Source organism: Odocoileus virginianus, chromosome 7 (assembly GCF_023699985.2).
Source record: "Odocoileus virginianus isolate 20LAN1187 ecotype Illinois chromosome 7, Ovbor_1.2, whole genome shotgun sequence".
NCBI lineage: Eukaryota > Metazoa > Chordata > Mammalia > Artiodactyla > Cervidae > Odocoileus > Odocoileus virginianus.
Genome location: NC_069680.1, coordinates 26,197,526 through 26,219,793, shown reverse-complemented (window position 1 = coordinate 26,219,793; position 22,268 = coordinate 26,197,526). Strand labels below are relative to the sequence as shown.

General features: G+C 38.4%; 2 protein-coding genes across 3 annotated transcripts in view; both read left to right on the top strand.

Moving 5' to 3' along the window:
* Window positions 1-941: 941 nt before the first annotated feature.
* On the top strand, window positions 942-20,194 carry EEF1AKMT2 (EEF1A lysine methyltransferase 2). Of its 2 annotated transcripts, XM_020912864.2 has the most exons (6): window positions 942-1,121; window positions 2,598-2,663; window positions 3,163-3,277; window positions 12,853-12,960; window positions 15,512-15,728; window positions 19,533-20,194. In XM_020912864.2, exons 1-6 carry the CDS (start codon window positions 1,003-1,005, stop codon window positions 19,625-19,627), a joined length of 720 nt encoding a protein of 239 aa, XP_020768523.2. In that variant the 5' UTR covers window positions 942-1,002; the 3' UTR covers window positions 19,628-20,194. The 2 variants fall into 2 exon arrangements, with proteins under 2 accessions (XP_020768523.2, XP_020768524.1); XM_020912865.2 differs by lacking the exon at window positions 942-1,121 and having other exon boundaries at window positions 3,163-3,281.
* Window positions 19,622-22,268, top strand: part of FAM53B (family with sequence similarity 53 member B) — a 126,340-nt gene continuing 123,693 nt past the window's right edge. Inside the window, exon 1 of the mRNA XM_070470383.1 lies at window positions 19,622-19,711. The gene's annotated coding sequence lies outside the window, so the exon portion shown is untranslated. The remainder of the gene's footprint in view (window positions 19,712-22,268) is intronic.

The window sequence follows — 22,268 nt, the reverse complement described above, 5'->3', positions numbered from 1 at the left end:
GCCCCCAGACCTTTGGCCCACAGGATCTCTGGCATTATGCTGCAAAATCCCAAAGGAGCCTTTGAAATTCTTGCTTAGGATATCAGATTAGCAGTATTTTGTGGCTGCTACAGGTGTGTCCCTAGACCTTTGGCCCACCGGATCTCTGGCATTATGCTGCAATATCCCAGCATCCGTCCCACCAGGAGGTGGCTGAATCTCAGATTCACTGGTTAGGAGCAGTCTTTCCCCAGTGATGTGCTCCTGCGGAAGCTGAAGCACACGGAGGTTAGGGGTCTTGGAAAGGGCCGGGTGCCTGTTTAGCAGCAGAGCAGAGACAGCATCTTGACTTCACTTAGAGCTTTCTTCTCACTCAGCTCTCCTGATACCCGTAGTTGGCTTACTTGGGCGGGAGGGAAAGGGTGGGGGTGGGGTACCCTAGGGCATTCATTTCACCTGGCATAAAGTCCTTCCTCCACCAATGACGTCAAGTCAGAAGAGGCCAGAATGCTAATTTTCAAGGCAGGATGCCAGCCACAAATGGAATTAGCCTTGGGCAGGAATGCCAAATACTGCGTGGTTCGTCCCACCCATTTCTCAGATATGCCCACGACGTGGAGAGATGAGGTGATCTGTACATGTGGGTTGTTGAACAGCGTCAGCTTAGTTATCTGGTGTGGCTTCCCCACCGCCGGGCTTTTTCCAAATTGCAATCGCTTGAACAGTCCCTCACAAACAGCCGTCCCCATATCTAACGTGCACATAACGCCGGGCACCCAGAAGCAGTGGGTGAGCCTGACGCTGGCTGGAGCGAGGGGGGACGGGGGCGAGGCCTAGCCCCATGTACTCCTGGGCTAGGGTCCGAGGCGGAGTCAGGAGGAGCGCAAGACAGCCGACCCCGCGGGGGCCGGGAGCAGTAGAGAGGGCGGCCTCCCGCCTCCTAGAGGCGCCAGCCCGCCCGTCCGCTCTGCCCGCGCCGCATCTCTATGGCGGCCCCAACGGCCGTCCGGGGCGCGGAGCGCGATGAACGAGGGAGCGGACGACGGCGGCGGCGGCGGCGGCGCGGAAGGCGCGGCGCGGTCCCTAGGGTGCGGCCGCGGAGGGGATGGCTTTGTCCCGTCTGCGCTGGGAACCCGAGAGCAGTGAGTGTGGCGCGGGACAGGGGAGGATGAGCGTGGCTGTCTGGCCCGGGCCCCGGGAGCGGGGACGGAGACATGGAGCCCTGACGTGGTGTTGGTGGTGGTGGTGGGGGTCCCGGAAGATGGGGAGAGCCTGAGGGGGACGTGATGGGTGGAAGCCGCAAGGGCCACCTTGGGAGAGAATCAGGGGGACGTTAGGGATGGAGTCCGGAGGGCCACACTGTGAACAGACCTTTCAAAGACTTGGACGTCTAAGGGGCCCGTGGGGGTGCGGGGCGGGCCTTAAAGCTCCTGGGTGGGCTTTTTTAGGGGGTCTTAAGCTTTTGGGGGTAGGCTCGAGGAAAGGGTGGTGGTGGAGAAGACTCTTGAGAGTCCCTTGGACAGCAAGGAGATACAACCAGTCCATCCTAAAGGAAATCAGTCCTGAATATTCATTGGAAGGACTGAGGCTGAAACTCCAATACTTTGGCCACCTGTTGCTAATAACTGACTAACTGGAAAAGACCCTGACGCTGGGAAAGATTGAGGGCAGGAGGAGAAGGGGACGACAGAGGATGCGATGGCTGGATGGCATCACCGACTCGATGGACATAAGTTTGAGCCACCTCCGGGAATTGGTGATGGACAGGGACGTCTGGTGTGCTGCGGTTCATGGGGTCGCAAAGAGTTGGACACGACTGAGCGACTGAACTGAACTGAACTGAGGAAAGGGAAAGAGCTTGGGTCTGAGAAGTAGGGCTGGTGGGCAAGGGTAGGAGGCTGGGCGACAACTGCCCGGCTAGGGACCTGGGAAGGTTCAGTGGAGGAGGGCAAGGACGTGGAAGCTGGGAAGGTTGGAATCGAGGATGGTCTAAGGAGGAAGCGAGGAGACAGTGGGCATCTTGGGGTAGGAGAAAGCCATCTGACCCAAGCGGACGCTCAGTAATCGTTTAGTGGGTTAGTAGATGGATGAATGAGTGACCCTGGGGAAAGGTAAGGATGCGAGGTAACTGGGAGGCACACCAGGCATTCTAGAGACAGGAAGTGGGAAGAGGCGGCCATCTATGGGGAGGAGTCCTTAAAAGGAGTAAGATAAGTTTTAAACTTAAAGCTAACTTTGAAGCGGAGCTTATCTTTGATGCATTACATTGTGAGTAATCACCTCTAATTCTTGTATCTCTACACCTGAGACTGAAATGCACTGTAATGACACTGCCTGTACAGTTTTGGACTTGTGTTTGGGACTTACGGATCCTTGGACGGATACTCCTTTGTATTTTTTAAGCTAAACCACCGTTTTTAATGTTAGGCATTGTTGTAAGTGCTTTGCATGTATACATTTAAACAGGAGAATGTTAAGAGATTGAGCGATGTGCACATGTCAACACTAATAATGTTTTAAATTTGTCATAACTATCCCAGTAATGTATGAGAAATATACATTGAATTCATAATACAGTTTAATTCAATAGTTTGCATTGCATTTGATTATTTATATAGTTGGGATGCTGTCTATAAGAGAGAACTGCAAACTTTCCAAGAATACGGAGATACAGGAGAAATCTGGTGAGTCTGAAAAAGTACTGGGATTATGATCCAGAAGGTTATGTCGGTGTGTGCGTGTATCTTTTAAGTGCTTATCCCAGAGAAAGTAAAAATCTTGGGAACCTTGGACTGAGTCTGGCTTAAATGGGTAGATTTAAAGAATCACTCTCTTTTCTTTTTTAATGGCCTAGGTATAAATTTGATGACAGTCTTAGGAAATGACCCTGATTCTATAATTGTCTGTTTTCAATAAGCAATGCAGTTTTGAGCCAACAACATGTACAAATGTTAATGCTGATGTAGAGAAATGTTGATAAGTAACACATCAACCTTATCCATTCTGTTCTGTTCTTGGGGGTGTTTTCTGCTTAATAATAGAGATGAAGATTAAGTTTACAGATAGTATTTCTTTCAAAAAAAACCTTAATTGAGCATATTGAATAAGCTGTGTAGGTGGGATATAGCTGTAACCTTTGTTCTCTAGCCCTTGGTAGTTTGACTGATTCTCTCTTTCTAATAGGTTTGGAGAAGAGAGTATGACTCGACTAATAAGGTGGATGCAGAAACACAAGATTCCATTGGATGCTTCAGTGCTTGATATTGGAACTGGAAATGGTGTTTTCCTGGTTGAACTTGTTGGTACTATTAATATTCATGTGTTAGAGCCAAATTTAACAATGAAATTAGGAAGAAAAATCTTGCAACTAGGGATACTAGCAGGCTAAGTCTAAAGTAGTAAAGCTGTCATGCCACGTAGTCTGAGAGTCGCATAGTGTGAAACGAGACTGAATGGGTTGTTAGAGAGCACTAAATGAGAATCCGGGGGGTCTGAGTTCTAGTCTTGGTCCTTGCTGTAGTCTCGACCTTGAACAAGCTCTTTTTTTCTTTTCTCAGCTTTAGTTCTTTCTTAAAGATTTTACCTATGGGTTTACTCTATGGGTTTCTTCTAGCTCAAAACTCTGGAAATCTGTATGTATTGCAATATAAAAGGAAGATGATTTTTTGCACTTCCAGTAGAACATGTATCCCTCTTCTCAGGTGAGCACATGGTTTGAAGGGTGTTTTGCATATGGTTTGAAAAGAGCATTTTGTCCATGGAACTAAGTTTTGGTGCAGGGTCTGCTCCTAGCTAAACTGTCGCGGTTACATGCCTCTAGTGCCAAGTGCTGTGGAGGAAGTGTAAGACAGGCTTCATCTTTGACGGTTTTACTGTCTTAGTTTATAAGGATATATACATAACAGTCAAACGTATTAAGTGACTGCTACCTGCCAAGCCTTGTGCTGAGCACTGGAAACATGAAAATTTAGACCTTGGTGCTTGAGTTGTTCACAGTACAGTAGAGGATAGACTGATATAGATATAAATAACTAATGCTACAGCTTGGTCTGTGCAATAATATATATGCTGAGTACAGGAAAGAGAGTGATTAAAGGGAGTGATTTGGGGAAGAGGGAAGAGAAAGGGTCTTAGAGGAGCTAATATCCAAGATTGGTGGAAATTGTGTGTTGAGTGTGAGTAGAGTGTGAAGAGGGAGAGAATTTTGAGAAGTGAAAACAGTATCTAAAGCCATGAAGGTTTGAAACAGCATAACATGTTCTGGCCCTCTAAATAATTTGGTAAATTAGATTATAAAGTGTATTGTGGGATAGACAGAACAGAGGATTAGATTAAAAGTAGGAACCATATCATATGCCATGCATAAGAGCTTGGATTTTGCTTTTAGGCTATGGGGAGCCATTCAAATGTTTGAAGCCATGAAATACGATTAGAAAAATTTGTAATAATTTTTTTGAAACGTTGGGGTGTTGCATATGTACATTAAAGTGTGCAAACCAAATGAGTATGGCTCAGTGCATTATCACAGTGAATAGATCTATCATGCTAATTAAGATGTAGAATATTACAGACTCTAGAAACCCCCCTTGAATTCCCTACTAATCCTCTCAGAGTTATTCCTTCTTCCTCTCTAAAGGTTATCACAGCATAGACTAATTTGCCTATTTTGGATATATAAATGCAAGTCTTCAGTGTGTTCTTTCCAGTGTCTTTCACTCAGCAGTCTGTGAGAGTCACTCAACTTGTTGCTCGTAGTAGTTCATTCATTTTTGTTGCTGTATATGATTATTTGTATGATTATATCACAGTTTTACTTATTCATTCTGTTGTTTACCTGTGGATTATTTGGATTTTAGTAGCTTACATGTAGAGGCTAATGATTTATCCTTTGAGACTGATAATTTAACTATAGGTTCTGTTATAGACTGAAAGACTAACACACACACACACATATAATTGTGCAAACTTTAAATAATGGTAGTTTTAATCTTTTCTTTCCAATCCTTTGTAATTTTTCCCCCTTGTTACACTGGTTGGGATCTTTGGGAGAATATAAAAAATTAGTTGTGACAGAAGACATCCTTGTCTTTTTTTGCCCCTTTCAGAGAATACATTTGGTGTTTCACTGTTAGGTATGATGTATCTTATAAGTTAGTTTTGTAGATAACTCTGTTATCAGACCAAAGCTTCCTCCTATTTCTCCTTTGCTAAGTATGTGTGTGTGTTGTTGTTGTTTAAATGTTTTTCCTGTATCTATTGAGAAAATCATGTGAATTTTTTCCTTTATTCTGTTCAGTTTAAATGCATTTAGAGAATAAATCCAACTGATATATAGTAGATCAGTTTGAGAAGGATTTACATCTTTATAATGTTGAGTCTCTGAATCCATGAACTGATGAATTCGTCCATTTATTTAGTCCTTAATTTTCTCTCAGTAGTATTTTATTGTTTTCTCTGTATAGATCTTGTGTATTTTTCCTTGATTGATTCCTAGATTTTTTGTCATTGTAATTGCTATTGTTACGCTTTTAAAATTTCATTTTCTAATAGTTTATTGCTATTACGTATAAGTACAACAGATTTTTATATTGATCTTGTATCCAGTGATTTATACATTCATTCCAATAGTTGGTTTATAGATTCTTTTTTAAATTAAAAAAAAATTAAACTTTTTATTTTATATTGGAGTAAAGTTTCAGGTGTACAGCAGAGTGATTCAGTTATGCCTATACATGTATGTATTCTTTTTCAAATTCTTTCCCCATTTAGGTTGTTACATAATATTGAGTAGAGTTCCCATAGGGATACAGTAGGTCCTATAGATTCTTTTGGATTTTCCATAAAGACTGTAATGTCATGTGTAAATAATAGTGGTATTTCTTCTGTTCCATTCTTAATGTTTTATTTATTAAAATGCTGTGTATTCTTCAGGTCATCGTTGAATAGAAATCATGAAGGCAGATAGCCCTCTAACACTGCCTGTTATAAGAGGAAAGCATCTAATATTTCACTGTTAAATATGATGTTCAATTCAGTTCAGTCGCTCAGGCGTGTCTGATTCTTTGCGACCCCATGAACCATAGCACGCCAGGCCTCCCTGTCCATCACCAACTCACGGAGTTTACCCAAACTCATGTCCATTGAGTCAGTGATGCCATCCAACCATCTCATCCTCTGTTAGCCCCTTCTCCTCCCGCCCTCAATCTTTCCCAACATCAGGGTCTTTTCAAATGAGTCAGCTCTTTGCATCAGGTGGCCAAAGTATTAGCATTTCAGCTTCAACATCATTTCTTCAATGAACACCCAAGTCTGATCTCCTTTAGGATGGACTGGTTGGATCTCCTTGCAGTCCAAGGGACTCTCAAGAGTCTTCTCCAACACCACAGTTCAAAAGCATCAATTCTTCAGCACTCAGGTTTCTTTATTGTCCAACTCTCACAGCCATACATGACTACTGGAAAAACCATAGCGTTGACTAGATGGACCTTTGTTGACAAAGTAATGTCTCTGCTTTTTAATATGCTGTCTAGGTTGGTCATAACTTTACTTCCAAGGAGTAAGCGTCTTTTAATTTCATGGCTCCAATCACCAAATACAGTGATTTTGGAGCCCAAAAAAATAAAGTCTTTCACTGTTTCCCCATCTATTTGCCATGAAGTGATGGGGCCAGATGCCATGATCTTAGTTTTCTGAATGTTGAGCTTTAAGCCAGCCTTTTCACTCTCCTCTTTGACTTTGATCAAGAGGCTCTTTAGTTCCTCTTCACTTTGTGCCATAAGGGTGATGTCATCTGCATATCTGAGGTTATTGATATTTCTCCCAGCTGTCTTGATTCCAGCTTGTGCTTCTTCCAGCCCAGCGTTTCTCATGATGTACTCTGCATATAAGTTAAATAAGCAGGGTGACAATATACAGCCTTGACGTACTCCTTTTCCTATTTGGAACCAGTCTGTTGGTCCATGTCCAGTTCTAACTGTTGCTTCCTCACCTGCATACAGGTTTCTTAAGAGGCAGGTCAGGTGGTCTGGTATTCCCATCTCCTTCAGAATTTTCCACAGTTTATTGTGATCCACACAGTCAAAGGCTTTGGCATAGTCAATAAAGCAGAAATAGATGTTTTTCTGGAACTCTCTTGCTTTTTTGATGATCCAGTGGATATTGGCAATTTGATCTCTGGTTCCTCTACCTTTTCTAAAACCAGCGTGAACATTTGGCAGTTCACAGTTCACGTATTGCTAAAGCCTGGCTTGGAGAATTTTGAGCATTACTTTACTAGCTTGTGAGATGAGTGCAGTTGTGCGGTGTTTTGAGCATTCTTTGGGATTGCCTTCCTTTGGGATTGGAATAAAAACTGACCTTTTCCAGTCCTGTGGCCACTGCTGAGTTTTCCAAATTTGCTGACATATTGAGTACAGCACTTTCACAGCATCATCTCCAAGTGTTTCTTGACTTCCTACTTTTGCATTCCAGTCCCCTATAATGAAAAGGACATCATTTTTGGGTGTTAGTTCTAGAAGGTCTTGTAGGTCTTCATAGAACCGTTCAACTTCAGCTTCTTTAGCGTTACTGGTTGGGGCATAGACTTGATTACCGGGATATTGAGGGTGCCCAGAAGGTGCTTTGGAAAGGAACAGAGATCATTGTCGTTTTTGAGATTGCATCCAAGTACTGCATTTTGGACTCTCTTGTTGACTATGATGGTTACTGTATTTCTTCTAAGGGATTCCTGTGCACAGTAGTGGATATAATGGCCATCTGAGTTAAATTCACCCATTCCAGTCCATCTTAGTTTGCTGATTCCTGGAATGTCAGTGTTTACTCTTGCCATCTCCTGTTTGACCACTTCCAATTTGCCTTTAGGTCTGCCATTTTTATTATTTTTTTCCTCTTTGTTACCTCTGTTTTTCATTCTTCCTTTCTGCTTCCCTGCTTATTTTGGTTAATTTGACCATTTTTTAGTATTCCATTTTAATTAGATATATCGATGTAAATGTCTCTGTATAGTTTCTTAAGTGGTTGCTCTAAGGATTTGACTATATCTCTGGCTTTTTTAGTGGTTGCTGTGGGTTGGGAAGATCCCCTGGGGAAGGAAATGGCAACCCATGCCAGTATTCTTGCCTGAGAAATCCCATGGATAAAGAAGCCTGGCACGCTGCAGTCCATGAGATTGCAAAAGAATCAGTCACGACTTAGTGACTAAACAATATTTAATGTGTTTGGAGCTTTTTTAGTACAGATTTTAATATACATTATTTACACAATCTTCTTAGAATCAGTGTTTTACTGTTTCAAGTGGAATGTGGAAAACCTTACAACATTTGAGTTTTTTAATCTCCCTTCCTTTATATTGTAGTTGTGTTAAACATTATTGTTACATATGTTGGAAATCCTGTTGGATAATGCTGTAATTATCCTTTGTGTTCTCCTTTCAAAGGAGAATAGTAGTTAGTAGTAGTTAAGTAAGTAAGGATACTTTTGCAGTTTTTTCTTCATTCCTGATCTTCTGAGTGTGTGTATTTGTTTGTTCTGGTATTAATATTGTTTACTTTCTGTCTAAAGAACTTCCTTCAGGGATGATTTTTAGAGTAGCTTTGGTGGCTAGAAACTTTCTTAGTGTTCCTTCATCTGAGAATGTCTTCATTTCACCTTCATTCCTGAGGGATGTTTTTGCTTAATATAGAATTCTGAATTAATTGTTCTTTCAGCACTTTAAAAATGTTGTGTCACTTCTTTCTGACCTCCATAGCTTGTTTTTTTGGCTGTGCCGGCTCTTCGTTGTGGCCCGTGGGATCTTTGATCTTCCTTGTGGCGTGCAAGATCTTTAGTTGTGGTGTGTGGGATCTAGTTCCCTGACCAGGGAGATGAAACCCAGGCCTCCTGCATTGGGAGCATGTAGTGTTAGCCACTGGACCACGAGGGAGGTCCCCGAACCTCCATAGTTTTTTATGAAAATTCTGCAGTTGTCTGAATTGTTGTGTTCCTATAAGTAATGCATCATTTTTCTGGATGCTTTCAAGATTTTTTCCATTTTCTTTTTGCTTTAGCAGTTTAATTATGATGTACTGTGGCTTAGATTTCTTTCTGCTTATCCTGTTTGGAGTTCACTGATCTTTTTGAATCTAAGAACTTATGTCTTTTGTCAAATTTGGGATGTTTTCAGGCTCTATGTGTTAAAATCTTTTTCCCCCTCAATAACATTCTTCCCTTTTGAGAGTCTGTAATTATCAGTTAGGCTTCTATATTTATTGTCCCACAGGTCCCTGAAGCGCTGTTCATTTCTTTCCAATTATTTTTCTCTCTGTGGATCAGATTTGATAACTAGCATGATGTGTCTTCAAGTTCATTGACTTTTCTTCTGTCATTTCCATTCTGCTGTTGAGTCCATATTTTGCAGTTGGTTGATAGTCTCCTAAGGCTCTTTTAAATTCTCTGTATATTGTTTGTTTATTTAACTTGGTGATTTATTTGTTGTAGAAGGTAGTTGATTAATCCCAATGATTTTCCATGGTGTGGACTTTCTAATTGCATCTTTTTTTTTTTAATTAGAAAATGAATTTATTAGATATAAGGCCAGAGGTTGAAGCCACAAACAAATATGCAACATCACTGTGGGGCAAGGGGGCTTCTTTACTGAAAAGATTTCTGCCACCACTAATGCTCAGGGCTGGACCACAAATTTCCCCGCTGTCCCCTCCAAGGAGAGCAGTGACGTTGGGGAGCGGGGTGAGGGTGAGGTTGCAGTGAAGAGAGAGGCAGGGTTCTGCTGAGGAGGGTAGGCTTGAGAAGGAAGCAGAGGAGACTCAACTCGCTCAGAAGCAGCCACAGCGAAGCCCCGTGTGGGGCCTCCTAGGGCTTCAGCATCTCAGGGAGCACAGTTGCCGGACTCTCCTGGGCCCTGTTGCGGCCACCACAGGTGCTGATACACTCCTTCTCATTCAGGAAGTTGTTCTGCTTCCTTCTGCATCCGCCGTAAGTAAAGGTCTGGCAGAGCCCGGACACGGTGTTGTGGAAGTACCTGGTGAGCATGACCGTGCAGGGACCGGTGTGTGGAGGCTGCAGACAGAAGGCAGGGCGCAGGCTGTCCTTGTTGCTGTCGTCACCCTCTGGGTGACCGGCCACCAGGGTGCCCAGAAGGACAAGAAGGGCTGCGGAGAGGCAGAGCCGGCTCATCTTTGTGGCCTTGCAGGAGGGCTCCTCTAATTGCATCTTTATAGTACCATTTAAACATATTTTTTGTCTCCTGTGTTTTCTGTAGTTTGGAAGTTAGATCCAGAATAAGACTCAGCAAACTATATAATTTATGAGTCAAATCTAGGATTCCCCTGTTTTCATAACGGGGGTACAGCTATATTCATTTATTTACATGTTGTCTATAGTTGTTTCTTTGCTACAGTAGTAGAGTTCAGTAGGTGTGACGGACTGTGTGAGAGGCCAAGCCTAAAATGTTTATGCTCTGTACCTTTAAAGAAAAGGTTGGTTTACCTCTGATCCACAGATTTTATCAAATTCAGTTTTTAAATAAGTAAATTTAATAGGTGGTATGTAATGTTTGGTTTCCTGTATTTTTGTGATGCTAATAATCATTGCTCATATTTGGTGCTCTTTGCAGTGATCACCTACCTTTCTGATGGAGATATGTACGTGTGTGTGTGTGTGTATACACACATACTTTTTTTTTGCTGGGTATGTTATTTTAGATTGGCATTTTCCTTTCACTGTTTTCTGGCTTCCATTCTTTGACTTATTGTTAGCTTATCAGTCTTATTGTTAGTCTTTAGAAGGTGATCTGTCATACTGTATCCCCCACCCCACTCCCTGAATGATTGTGAGATTTTTCTGTTTTATATATCAGATATATTATACTATTTGTATATAATATAAATTATATATTGTGTCAGATATATATTATACTGTATTATCTTTGTCTTTATCTTCCCTTGAGTTTATAGTGCTTCTTGAATCTGTGGTTTCAGATACTTTGTCAGAATTAGGAAATTCTCAGTCATATGTCATTTTCTCTTCTGCCCTATTTTTATTTCCTCCTTTTCTAAGACTCCTATCATATATATTTAGATCTTAATACTCTGTGCCATATTGTATCTTTTATGTTCTTTCCTATTTTTAATTGTCCATCCTTCTGTCATTCTGTGCCTAACAGTGGTATTTTCTTCTGACCTTTCTTCCACTTCAGTATTTTTTGTGTTTGTGTCCAGTCTGCCATCTATCCCACCCTTGAATTTCTTAATTATTTCATTTTAAATTTCTCTTATTTGTATGGCTCTTTGTTATAGGTTTCAGTTCTGTTACAATCCCCCAGATTGTCATTTATTTCAGTGTTTTAAGGATTTGTTTCATTCTTTTTTGTTTTTTGCTTTTGACTGTGGCATGCGGGATCTTAGTTCCCCTACCAGGGCTTCCGCCTGCAGTGGATGTGCAGAGTCTTAACCACTGTACTGATAGGGAAGTTGCATTAAGTATCTGTTTCTGATCATTCTTTTATTTGAATCTCCTTTGGGCCTTTTCCTAATATAAGTTTTTCCCTCTTAGTTTTTGGTCATTTATTATTTCCTTGAATGTCTGCTTATTTCTCACTGAGTGCCAGAAATTGAATGTGAAAAATGTTGGCAATAGTTTGAGAGTGAATGTTCTCAAAACTTAAAATGTCTTTGTATGGTTCTTATAAAGTCTAAAGGAAGAGTAAACAAGTGTGGAGAAGAAGGAACTGGTTAGATTCAGTTGATGGAATCATCCTGCATTCTAGGTCTGATAGAGAAGGAAATGAGGGAAACTGGGAGAAAATGAAGCTGTTAAAGAATATGGATTGAGATCACTGAAAAAATAGGAGGTTGGCATCAAAGAAGGGATATTAGATTCTTTTGTTTTTGATATTAGATCTTAAGACTGAAAATAAAAGTGATCAAAGAGGAAAAAAGTGCTCTGTGGAAAATAATTGTTGGATTGAGTTTAGACTAGGAATTAGTCACTTAGGGTTGAAAAGTCTACGTAAGTCTTAAATGACTGGTAAAGAGCAGGAAGAGAATTTCAGGCTACACTTTACTTTGCAACTTCTTTTCTTCTTCAGATTTCCTTTGAAATTGCCTTTAGCCTGAATGGTCTGACAATGTTCAGCATAGTTAGGGCTGAAGACCAGAGGCTATCATGCTTTTTCTGCCTTAGGCTTCTCACAACTCGCACCCTTACATGGGTTAATGTGGTTAGTAAACAGCTGGATTGCAGGTTCAGTTTCAAAACTCTTTAGTTCACTGAGCTTTCTTTAACTCTTTGGGGGTATTAATACCTGCCCGGTATACCACAGGTTTTTTGTAAAAGTCTATTGGAAAGTGTGAACTATTTTAAAAATGAAAAACAATGTACAAATGGAAGGTGGTTAATAATCACATGGTTGGTGGAGAATTACATGATTTATAATTGCACTCAAGGAAATATTTTAAAAGCAAGGACTTACTACGTATGCATTTAATTTATTCATGTAACTTAATTGTGTTAAGAAAAATTTATGACAGATTTTTGTGTGAATTGGAGCATATCAGCATTGGAAATTAATACTACCTTTTTCTGCTTTAGGACAGAAATGTACATATATTCTCATTGTCTTTGAGAAAATGAATTTCTTTTGAATAAGAAATCAAATATTATAAAAGCAAATAAATTGTCACATTATATGAATTTAAACTTTTAGTTTCTATTTAGATTCTATAATAAAATTTAAACATGTTATACTATTAGAGGGCATATGTCATTTGATATATTAATAAAAGAAAACAGTCTGGGTCCTAACAGAATATTTTAACTCATAGGTAAAACAGTATTTAAAATTTTAGAAAACTAAAGTATAAAATTATCTGTCTCCAGGCAAAATTTGGTTTCTCTGATGTTACTGGAATTGATTACTCTCCATCTGCAATTCAGCTTTCTGGAAGTATTATAGAAAAAGAAGGTTTATCTAACATTAAGTTGAAGGTAATTATTATTTATATTGCTGTTATTTTTATTTATAAAAAGTTATAAAGTTTAAATGTTTCTGATGTGTTAATTTTCTGACATCCTTAAACTCATAAATTAAGGATCAATCATAAATAATCCAAAATGATAACTTTTTAAGTAACAGTAATAAAATTTTCAGTCTAGTCAGTTTGGGGAAGTTATTTTCTCCTCTTCCTCTTGTGTTCAGGTATGTTTATTTTGCCTTTCCGTCTCTCTTTTTTTACAAATACACACAAATAATAGCTAACTTTGGATAAACCAGATCAATTTGTAAATGCATAAAATGGTATAATGCCCCAAAGATTACTTATTTTGCCTTCTGATCTGTGAGGAGATGATGCCACTTGCATTTACATTTTTATCCCAGGCTTCTCCTCTGAACTCTGGAATTATAGAAATGCTGCATATTCTATAGTTCCACTTAGATAGTTAATAGCCTATTAATTAGTCCAAAATGAAACTCTTGGCTTCTCCCTTAGCCTTCCCACTCACTCCGATCCCCACCCCACTCTTTCCTTTTTATTTAATAGCCAGGAATTCCCTGGGGGTTCGTTGGTTAGGACTTAGTGCTCCCCTGGGTTCAGTCCCTGATTGGGAAACTAAGATCTCAAAAGCTGTGAGGTGCTGCTGAAAAAATAATCCTAGAGCCAATTTTGTTGGTTTTATCTTTAGAATAATTGAGAAAATGTGTCATTCCTTGATATTTCCATTGCTGCCTCCTAGATCCAAGCCACCATCAGCAACCTCTTACTTAGCCTTCCCATTTCCACTCTTGCCACTCTGCTGCCCGTTACCACAAGGCATCCAGAGTTATTTTATATATATATATATATATATATATATATATATATATATTAAGTTTATTTTATTTTTAATTGAAGGATAATTGCTTTACAATATTGTGTTGGTTTCTGCCAGACATCAGCATGAATCAACCCTAGGTATACATATGTTCCTTCCCTCTTGAACCTCCCTCCTACCTCCCTCCCCATCCCACCACTCTAGGTTGTTACAGAGCCCCAGTTCTGAGTTATTTTTATTAAATGTAAATCAGCCTCCAAGCATTTCCCCATTGCATTTAGAATGGAATCTGAACCCCCACCCAGCCTTACAGAGCCCCTTGGTTTTTACCCCTTTCCTTCTTTATCACCAATACTCTAGTCACTCTGACTTTCTTTCTGCTCCTGATACGTTTCAGCCTTTTTTTTCTCCAGTCTTTATTCCTGCTGCTCTCTGCCTAGAATGTTCTTGCCCCAGATGTTAGTTTGTTTGGCTCATTCTCATCTTTCTGATCTCTTCTCAAATATCACCTTCTTAAAGAGGTCTTGCCTGCTACTTTTTCAAAACATTTTTCTTCCTAATCACTCACTGTATTTTTTCTCTTCATAGCACTTTATCTGAAATAATTTGGTTAACTTATTTATTGTTTGTCTCGTCTTTTAGAGAATATGAGATATATTCTCATACAGAGATCTTTTGATTTGTTTGCAGTTATAGTCCCAGGGCCCGAAATGTTCCTATATGTCATAGGTGTCTATGAACTATTTGTTGTATACATGAATAATTTTATACAGGCATTTAGGATAGAAACTTGTCCAGACTTGACTCTTATGAGTGGTAGTCATTATTTTGCCTCAGGTGTAATGATGTGGGGTGGGAGTGGGAAACCTATGTTTGAGTGTATGAAAACATACAATACACATTTTAAAATCAAACAATAACGAAGTTTTAGATAATACACCATTTATAATTATTTTGTTAAGTTTATATGAATAATCACAAACTAACTGCTTAATTTTTCAAAGTAGCTTTTCAGAATTAATATTGTTGGCAAATTGTTTTGAATATTTTATGAAATTGAGGCAGATCACTATCCCAGATGCTTCTGAAGTATCAGTAAGTTATTGAAAATGAATGAGATGAATGATACATGACTTTCAAAATCTGAAATGCGTGATATTTGAAAAGTTAGGTAATTGCAGTTTAAACAGTCCTTTAATTTCTTAAGCTTTGTACTATTTGTTGTAGCTGCTTTGCAAGCTGCTGAGTCAAGGCAATACATCTTTTGATTTACCATGTTTACTTCAGGTCAGACAACTAGTAATATCAGCTAAAAATCATCATATTTCCAGTGACCTATTTGAGTTCAAGATATTTTTTTGTCATTTAAAAAAATATGTCAAATAGTCTGCTTTTCAACAGAAATAACTTTTTCATAAACCGGGCTTGTGACCTCCATTATGTGCTGGTATTATTAGGCAGTACACCTGGCTTTGATTTGTTTCCAAATTTGTAGAGATTTGGAATGTCCAGGAAACACTGTCAGTCTTGCTTACTAATCTTAGCTTTAATGATATTGGAATGAAGCACATAAAAGTTAGCTGTGAAGTTGAAAATATGTTTATTATATGTAAAATGCCATTGTAATTAATTGCTCCTTTTATCTATCACTTTTTATAGATTGTTACTTAAATTCAGTAAAGATTGTGTGTGGATTGTTTCACATAGACGTTGATTTTTAATATAGGTAGAAGACTTTTTGAACCCTTCCACAAAGTTGTTTGGATTTCATATTTGTATTGACAAAGGGACTTTTGATGCCATAAGCCTTAATCCTGACAATGCAGTTGAGAAGAGGAAACAGTATGTGAAATCTCTCTCCAGAGTATTGAAAGTGAAAGGCTTTTTTCTAATAACCTCATGTAATTGGACCAAGGAAGAGTTGCTAGATGAATTCAGTGAAGGTAAATGGCTGTATATTGTTTAAATGTGTTCTAACCTCATGTTGAATGCACTCAAATAGGTTTTTTTCCTGGTGTTACATTGTTTTACTTTTCTGTTTGTGGGAGTTGCCTGCTTTTCTTCTTTGTTAATAACCATGGCAGTACTTTTAACTGTATATTCAAAGAACAAGGAAATAATATTGGTTGAGATCCAGAGTCCTTTGTAAAATTTTCCAAGAAATTCTGGCAGTTAAGTACTAAAATTTATGAGTCTGTAAAAATTCTTTATTTAAGCTGTATAATCTCTTATTTAGAGAATCAAAACAAAGAAAGCACATATATTGTGCTTCTGAATTCAGTGCACTGATATACCAGTAATTAGTGATAATAGTAATAATGCAGGTGGTATTAGTGTTTTTTAAAGTCTTATATGGTGAGAGTTTCAATTCTGTGGATGCTAGTGGTCATTTACGTGTATAGGATTTTTCTTCTTGTTTTCAGTGTATATTTTTTTTTTTGACATTGCATAGAAGCAAAACATAGGCATTTAGAAGAATTACTGCATATTAATTCTTGAGGAAATCTCTACTTTTTTGCAAGATTTTGGTGCCAAGATAGGAACTTTTCCCCCCACCCCTCGATTAGCAAAGTATAATTAGTACTCTGTCTACTAAATGGGAATCTTGTGAGAATCTTTAATCCATACGCAAATACTTTGAGCTTTGGCAGACTGTTCCTTGCATGGTTGAAGGATTATTTCACCTGTCACTTACTCATGCAGTACACAGGCCTTTCTGGAAAGTACCTTGAGACTTTATAGCTAGATGTTTGCTTGTTTTTTCCTTACACTCCATTTCAGGTTAGTATTAAGGGTTTTTTTTTAAGGAATGGGACGAATTTTCAGGATGGAGTATGAATAAGTGACATGGTAGTAACCTTGTGGTTAAATTTTGAACTGCAGTTGTCACAAGCTAGAGGGAAATGGATTTATAACTGTACTGCATGTGCTTCGTCTCAGAGTTTGTTTTCTTTTTGGTAGTGAGGGAATAGGCAGCAGGAGGGAGAACACTTAACACATGTCCTCTGTGTGCGTTCGATGGCTTTGGCAGGTTATATAATGTAAAACTTGAAGTGTTTGAGGCTTGAAATGTGAGCTTGAGGCTTCATTACTGCTGCCTCTGGAAAACAAGAATGATGTGATTTATTGTCTTTTATTTCATGTCATTAATTTTATTATCTTCTATGTTAGATTTGTTTCCTTTAGAACTGTTGAGGCCCTGTACCAATAGTCTTTTTTCCTGAAGCTTGACAGTTTTAATAAATGCTCAGCACTACACTGTGTAGGGCAAGTTACTTTCCTGGTTTTTAAATACAGGTGTTCTCTTTTACCCTTGAAACCACCAGACAAAAACATATTTGTCTGTCTTTGATAATGAGGAACAGACTTTAGCCTGGTAAAGAGTGCTTAAAAATCTGTCTCTGAGAACCACTAAGTAAATTCTTTAGCTTATGTTCAGTTTCAGAACTTAATGCAGAATTTAAATAAGCGAAATGCTGCCACAGGAAATGTTAAAGAAATAATTATATATACTGAAAACATTTTTCTTCTCTTAGAAAATGGTTTTTGGAGTTAGACACAGAACACTGCCATGCATCGCTGCCGAGGGGCTTCTCACTGGGGTTTAAGATTGGCTTCTGTGGTCCTTTCGCACAGAATAAAGCTTGTTTCACTAATTTTTTCAGGTTCTTTGCTTCTTTCCTAATTTGAAATGTAAATGTTCGTAAATCTGTTAAAATGAATTTTTCCTTTATAGCCCTATTATATAAATATTTGGTGGTGGTATTTGTTTTGGTTAAGATTGCTTAATCATTTGCCAGACACTAGGATATTCTAATTTGATGTCCAAGGAACTTGACTTTCTTACAACTAGGGAATTAAAACTCGGAAACCTATCTTACAACAAAAGTAACCCAGATTTATTATGAAAAACATTTGAAAATATCAGTAACCCCAACACATAAGTATATAGATTAAAACAATTACAATTCATTTTCTCTGGTATTCAGCCACTTTTAACACTTTGATGTATTATCTACTGAAATATAACAGCTTAAATTCTGTAGTGTTAGTCCAGGGAGTTAAAAGATTAGTTTTAGAAAATTTACACAGAGAGCTCCATTTTCTTTTGAAAATTTTTTTTATGAAGTATTTGAAACACAAAATGTCAGAAAACAGATAGGGTCGTGTCCACATGTACCCACCACAGTGGCTCCATTTTTTAGCATTAAAATATATTATTTAAAAGGCCTGACCTTCTTTGGGAAAGTTTTCTTATGGTTAGTTTTTTTTTTTTAATAGTTAGTTATTAATTAGCATTTTAATATCTAGTTATTAAGATTTGGTGACTTTTGGTTAAGAATATGAACTATGAAGAAAAGTATAAAAAACCAATTAATACAATAGTATATATCCTTTTAAACATTTTTTTCTGTTTACAAGAGTTATATGAGCTTTAGCTCAGGCATGGAAACTTAGAAAATATAGGCATCTCCTTCCCCAAAAGAAAAAAAAAGTTCTCCCAAACTGCTAGTCTCATCGTGAGAGGAAACTATGGTAAACTGCCACCTACCCTTATTTGTCTTAGTTTTTAAAAACAGAATAATAACACATTAAATTTCTGTTTTGTTTTATAGTTTAGGAGAACACCACATTATCTTATTTTGATCTTCACAAAATCACTGGGAGTTAGGTAAGGCAGTGATACCTATAACCTCCTTGTGTAGAAATTGAGGATTCTGGGTGAGGTAAATTGACCTTAACCTAATAACCTGCCATCTAGTAAGTGGTGGAGGTGGGACTTGAACCAGGATGTTTGAATCCACGTTAAGTGAGGGAAAAAAAGAATGACCCTGCACTACTTTGGCAGTCACTACTTCCTTGTCTTCCCAAGTTGAGTTCAGTTTGGGTCTGGATCTTGGGTTCCGAACCGTTTTTTTTACTGTTGTAAAATATATATGACATAGAATTTACCATTTAACCATCTTTAAGTTTACAGTTCTATGGCCTTAAGTACATGGTCATTGTTGTGCATCGCTGTCACCCCCATCCATCTTCAGAACTTTGTCATTTTTATTTCCTCATTATTTAACTTTTCTATATTAAAGTGCTTTTATATATCTGACATGGATTAACTGAATTATATGTAGAAAGCACTCAAAACAGTACCTGATGCATGGTAAGACCTCAGCGCATGATAAGCTGCCTACAGCTGGATGGTAAAGGAGGCTGGTGGAGGGGCAGGGTTTGTGCGCTTAATGGATGCGGTGCGTGAATGCTTCGTCACTCGGTCCTGTTAAAAGCTTTGTGACCCCATGGGCTGTACCCACCAGGCTTCTCTGTGGGACTTCCCAGCCAAGAACCCTGGAGCGGGCTTCTATTTCCTCCTTCAGGGCATCTCCCCAGTCCAGGGGTTGAACGCGCGTCTCCTGTGTCTCCTGTATTGCAAGCAGGTTCTTGACCTGCTGAGCCATCGAGGAAGCGCTATGCGTAGTTGAAGGGATGATGAAAAGGAAGTGGAGGAAATGAGGGATGGATGGAAAGCTGCTTTTCTCCAGTTTAATTTTGTCTGTTGCTTGTTGATGTCAGTGTTTTGGAGTGTATATACGTATACACATAGAGTAGAATTGAAAATCATAAAGTGAAGTTTAGTCACAATTCAGTTTGGAATCATGTAGCTTTATGAAAGGTTCAAACGTACTTTGTTAATACAAACATCCCTTCACTGTGGGAGTCAGTCCCTAATGAAAGTGTTTTAACTTTGGCAGGATTTGAACTTTTTGAAGAGCTGCCCACACCCAAGTTCAGCTTTGGAGGCCGATCTGGAAACAGTGTAGCAGCGTTGGTTTTCCAAAAAACATGAGACTTTTCACCGGACAGATTCAGTTAGTGTCTTTTTAAGAAGCTCTGCATCAAAGTAAACCTGACACAGAAAATGCAAGTGCAGGTAAATGTTTAGTAAGTACACAGGAGGCACATTTCGAGTAGAAATAATGGGTTGGTTAAAAATAAAATCATGAGCATGTAAGTGGTTGGGTTTTAGAGATCAACCAAGAATAATTTTAAATTTTTCTTTTGTATTTGAGATGTAAATATTTCTCTTTCAGATTAAAAAAATAATTCCTGTAACTGCTGAACAGTTAAAACTTTAAAGCAGTAAATGAATTTACAGAAAGCTTGCATCCTTGATTTTTGTGCCTCGGTAAAGATGAACTGAATATAGCTATTTATGAAGATTTGATCAAGCTATTCCAGGGTCAGAATAATAAGCCAAATGATTTTCTTAATTTTTTATTAGACTATTATAAAACATAATAAGTATGATATTTTGGGTTGAATGGTGATTAAAAAAAAAGATTTAATATCAGAAAATGTCTCAGCCCTTATGTGTGTAATTAAAATCAGATAAATGTATCAGTTGATCAAGAAATATTTACTGAACTTTTTTTTTGGCTGATGGTTTTCTGTACACTGTGGTGGACAAACAGTATAAGGAAAGACATCTAAGAGACACTGTTATATGCTGGCACTGTGTTTAGTTGTATTATCTTACTGAGTCATTGAATTCCCTCAGTATCTTCTCCAGGCGTATATCACTTATTCCTGTTTGCACACATCAGACAGCTAGTGCAGGATGGAGCCAGGGCTCCTCTCTGGGTCCGCCTCTGAAATCTTGTCTCTCGTCGTTTACTTCCCAGGTTGAAGCCCTGCCATAATGGCATTTACGGTTCACTGGGGGGACTAGGCCTGGGCACCGAAAATTCTGTCAGAGGAGCTGGGCAGTTATTTTTAGGGGTCTGCAGCTCCTTGTTAGTGACTGTTGGTTGGTGGACTGTGAGAATAGTGAGTCATCCGTCATTTATTTTCACTGTCTCCCTGCTTGTCTTACAAGACTTGCCTAATCAAGAACTGAATTGTGTCATTCTTTTGTCAAAGGTGGTGTAAGTTTTATATATATATACATCCTCAGGGCTCTGGGGACAAAGATGTTCTAGTTAGGCACTGATCAGCAAGAGAAACAGTTTATTTATGATCATTTTTGAAAAAATAAGTTTTATTAATCCTCACTGCCATTTTGTCTTTGGGCTGATGTTTTAATGTTGGCATCATAATACAGGTTTTTAAAAAGTGATAGTAGTTTTTATGATTTGCAGCTTTTGGGTCCTGTTGGGTTATAAAACAAACAGAATTTTTGTTTAGCAAATGCTTTTCCAGTACTGAGCAAGTCTAGCATTACGCCCTTTCTCTTTTCATTTTTGTCCGGAGGGAGACAAGGGGAAGAGAAGAGTAGTTTGGTTTAGATCAACATTAATCAATCATTAAGATAACTATCTGCCTTGCACCGGATAACTGAAGACATTTCCATAAACTTTCAACACAAATAACCCTTTTGGAAAAGCTTTAATTTTTAACATGAAAAAGTGAGAAATAAAATAAAATTTTATTATTAAAAATTAAAATTTAATTTTAAGAATATGTGTGAAAATGAAAATTTAAAATTTAAAAATTTTAATTAGAAAAATTAAAATATATGTGATTTAAACATGTAAAATTAATTGTGTTGATGTTATAAACTAGACTCGGGATCTTAAACCATAAAAATAGTGTTATATAATTTACTGAGGTGATCTTGTCTTTGTTGTCTTCCACATTACTATTAATATGTAGGTACTCTTTTAGAATTCTGAGTTGTTAAGTTTATGCTATTGTGAAGCATCAGTGGAGCAAAACAGGCTTTCTGTGAAAACCAGACTAAGACATTGAGTTTGATTCACTGATAGTTGGAGAGCGCCTTTGTTGAAAAGCTCCTTGAGTCACTATTGTGGGGGTATGTGTGTTCTGTTTGCAGAGATGTAGGATTTTTGGCAGGAGAATCATGGAACTGTTCATAAGGTTAGGAAAGGGGAGTTGTCATCTCTTCTTAGAAGTTTAATCCTGCTGGAAGCCAGCCTCTCAGAGATTGAAATCAGGACAAATGGAAGGTCCAAAGATGCTAACAATAAATTATTAATATTTTCAGATAATACCACACTTTCAAAACCAGGCCAGTAAATGTCCCCAAGTTATTGAAACAAGTCATAAACACGTTATTATCAAACTTAGTTTTGATATGTCATACAGATATGTGGGTAATTGCAAAGGAAATCATGCAGTTCTAAAAGGGAGCAGTAGCTTATGTAGTGAATGCTGTTTTATTTGGACAAGAAGTTGGAATTGTAATTTTATTTCATCAAAAGACACCCGTATTTTGAGAAAACTTGTTTGAAATGCAAACGAGATTGCTCTCTGGAGCCTGCACAGAATTGTTGCTTTTCATGATGATGTTATTGCTGCGTAACAGTCCACTTCTGTGTGTAGGAAGCGCGTGCAAGTCCAAAGGGATTGGAGGCCTGAGTGGGTGAGCTACACCAATTAACAAAGGGAAAGTTTTCAGCACGTTTTGTTTTAAGCCAGGTGCACACGTTAGAGTTGCTTTTTGGGCCTATAGCGTTTATGTATCTGAG

Bases quoted from the DNA above. Each gene is read 5' to 3' on its own strand.
- EEF1AKMT2 (XM_020912864.2), top strand. From the start codon at position 1,003: ATGAACGAGGGAGCGGACGACGGCGGCGGCGGCGGCGGCGCGGAAGGC. The intron at 2,664-3,162 runs GTGAGTCTGAAA...TCTTTCTAATAG, and splicing joins GGAGATACAGGAGAAATCTG to GTTTGGAGAAGAGAGTATGA. The intron at 12,961-15,511 runs GTAATTATTATT...TTTTTAATATAG, and splicing joins TATCTAACATTAAGTTGAAG to GTAGAAGACTTTTTGAACCC.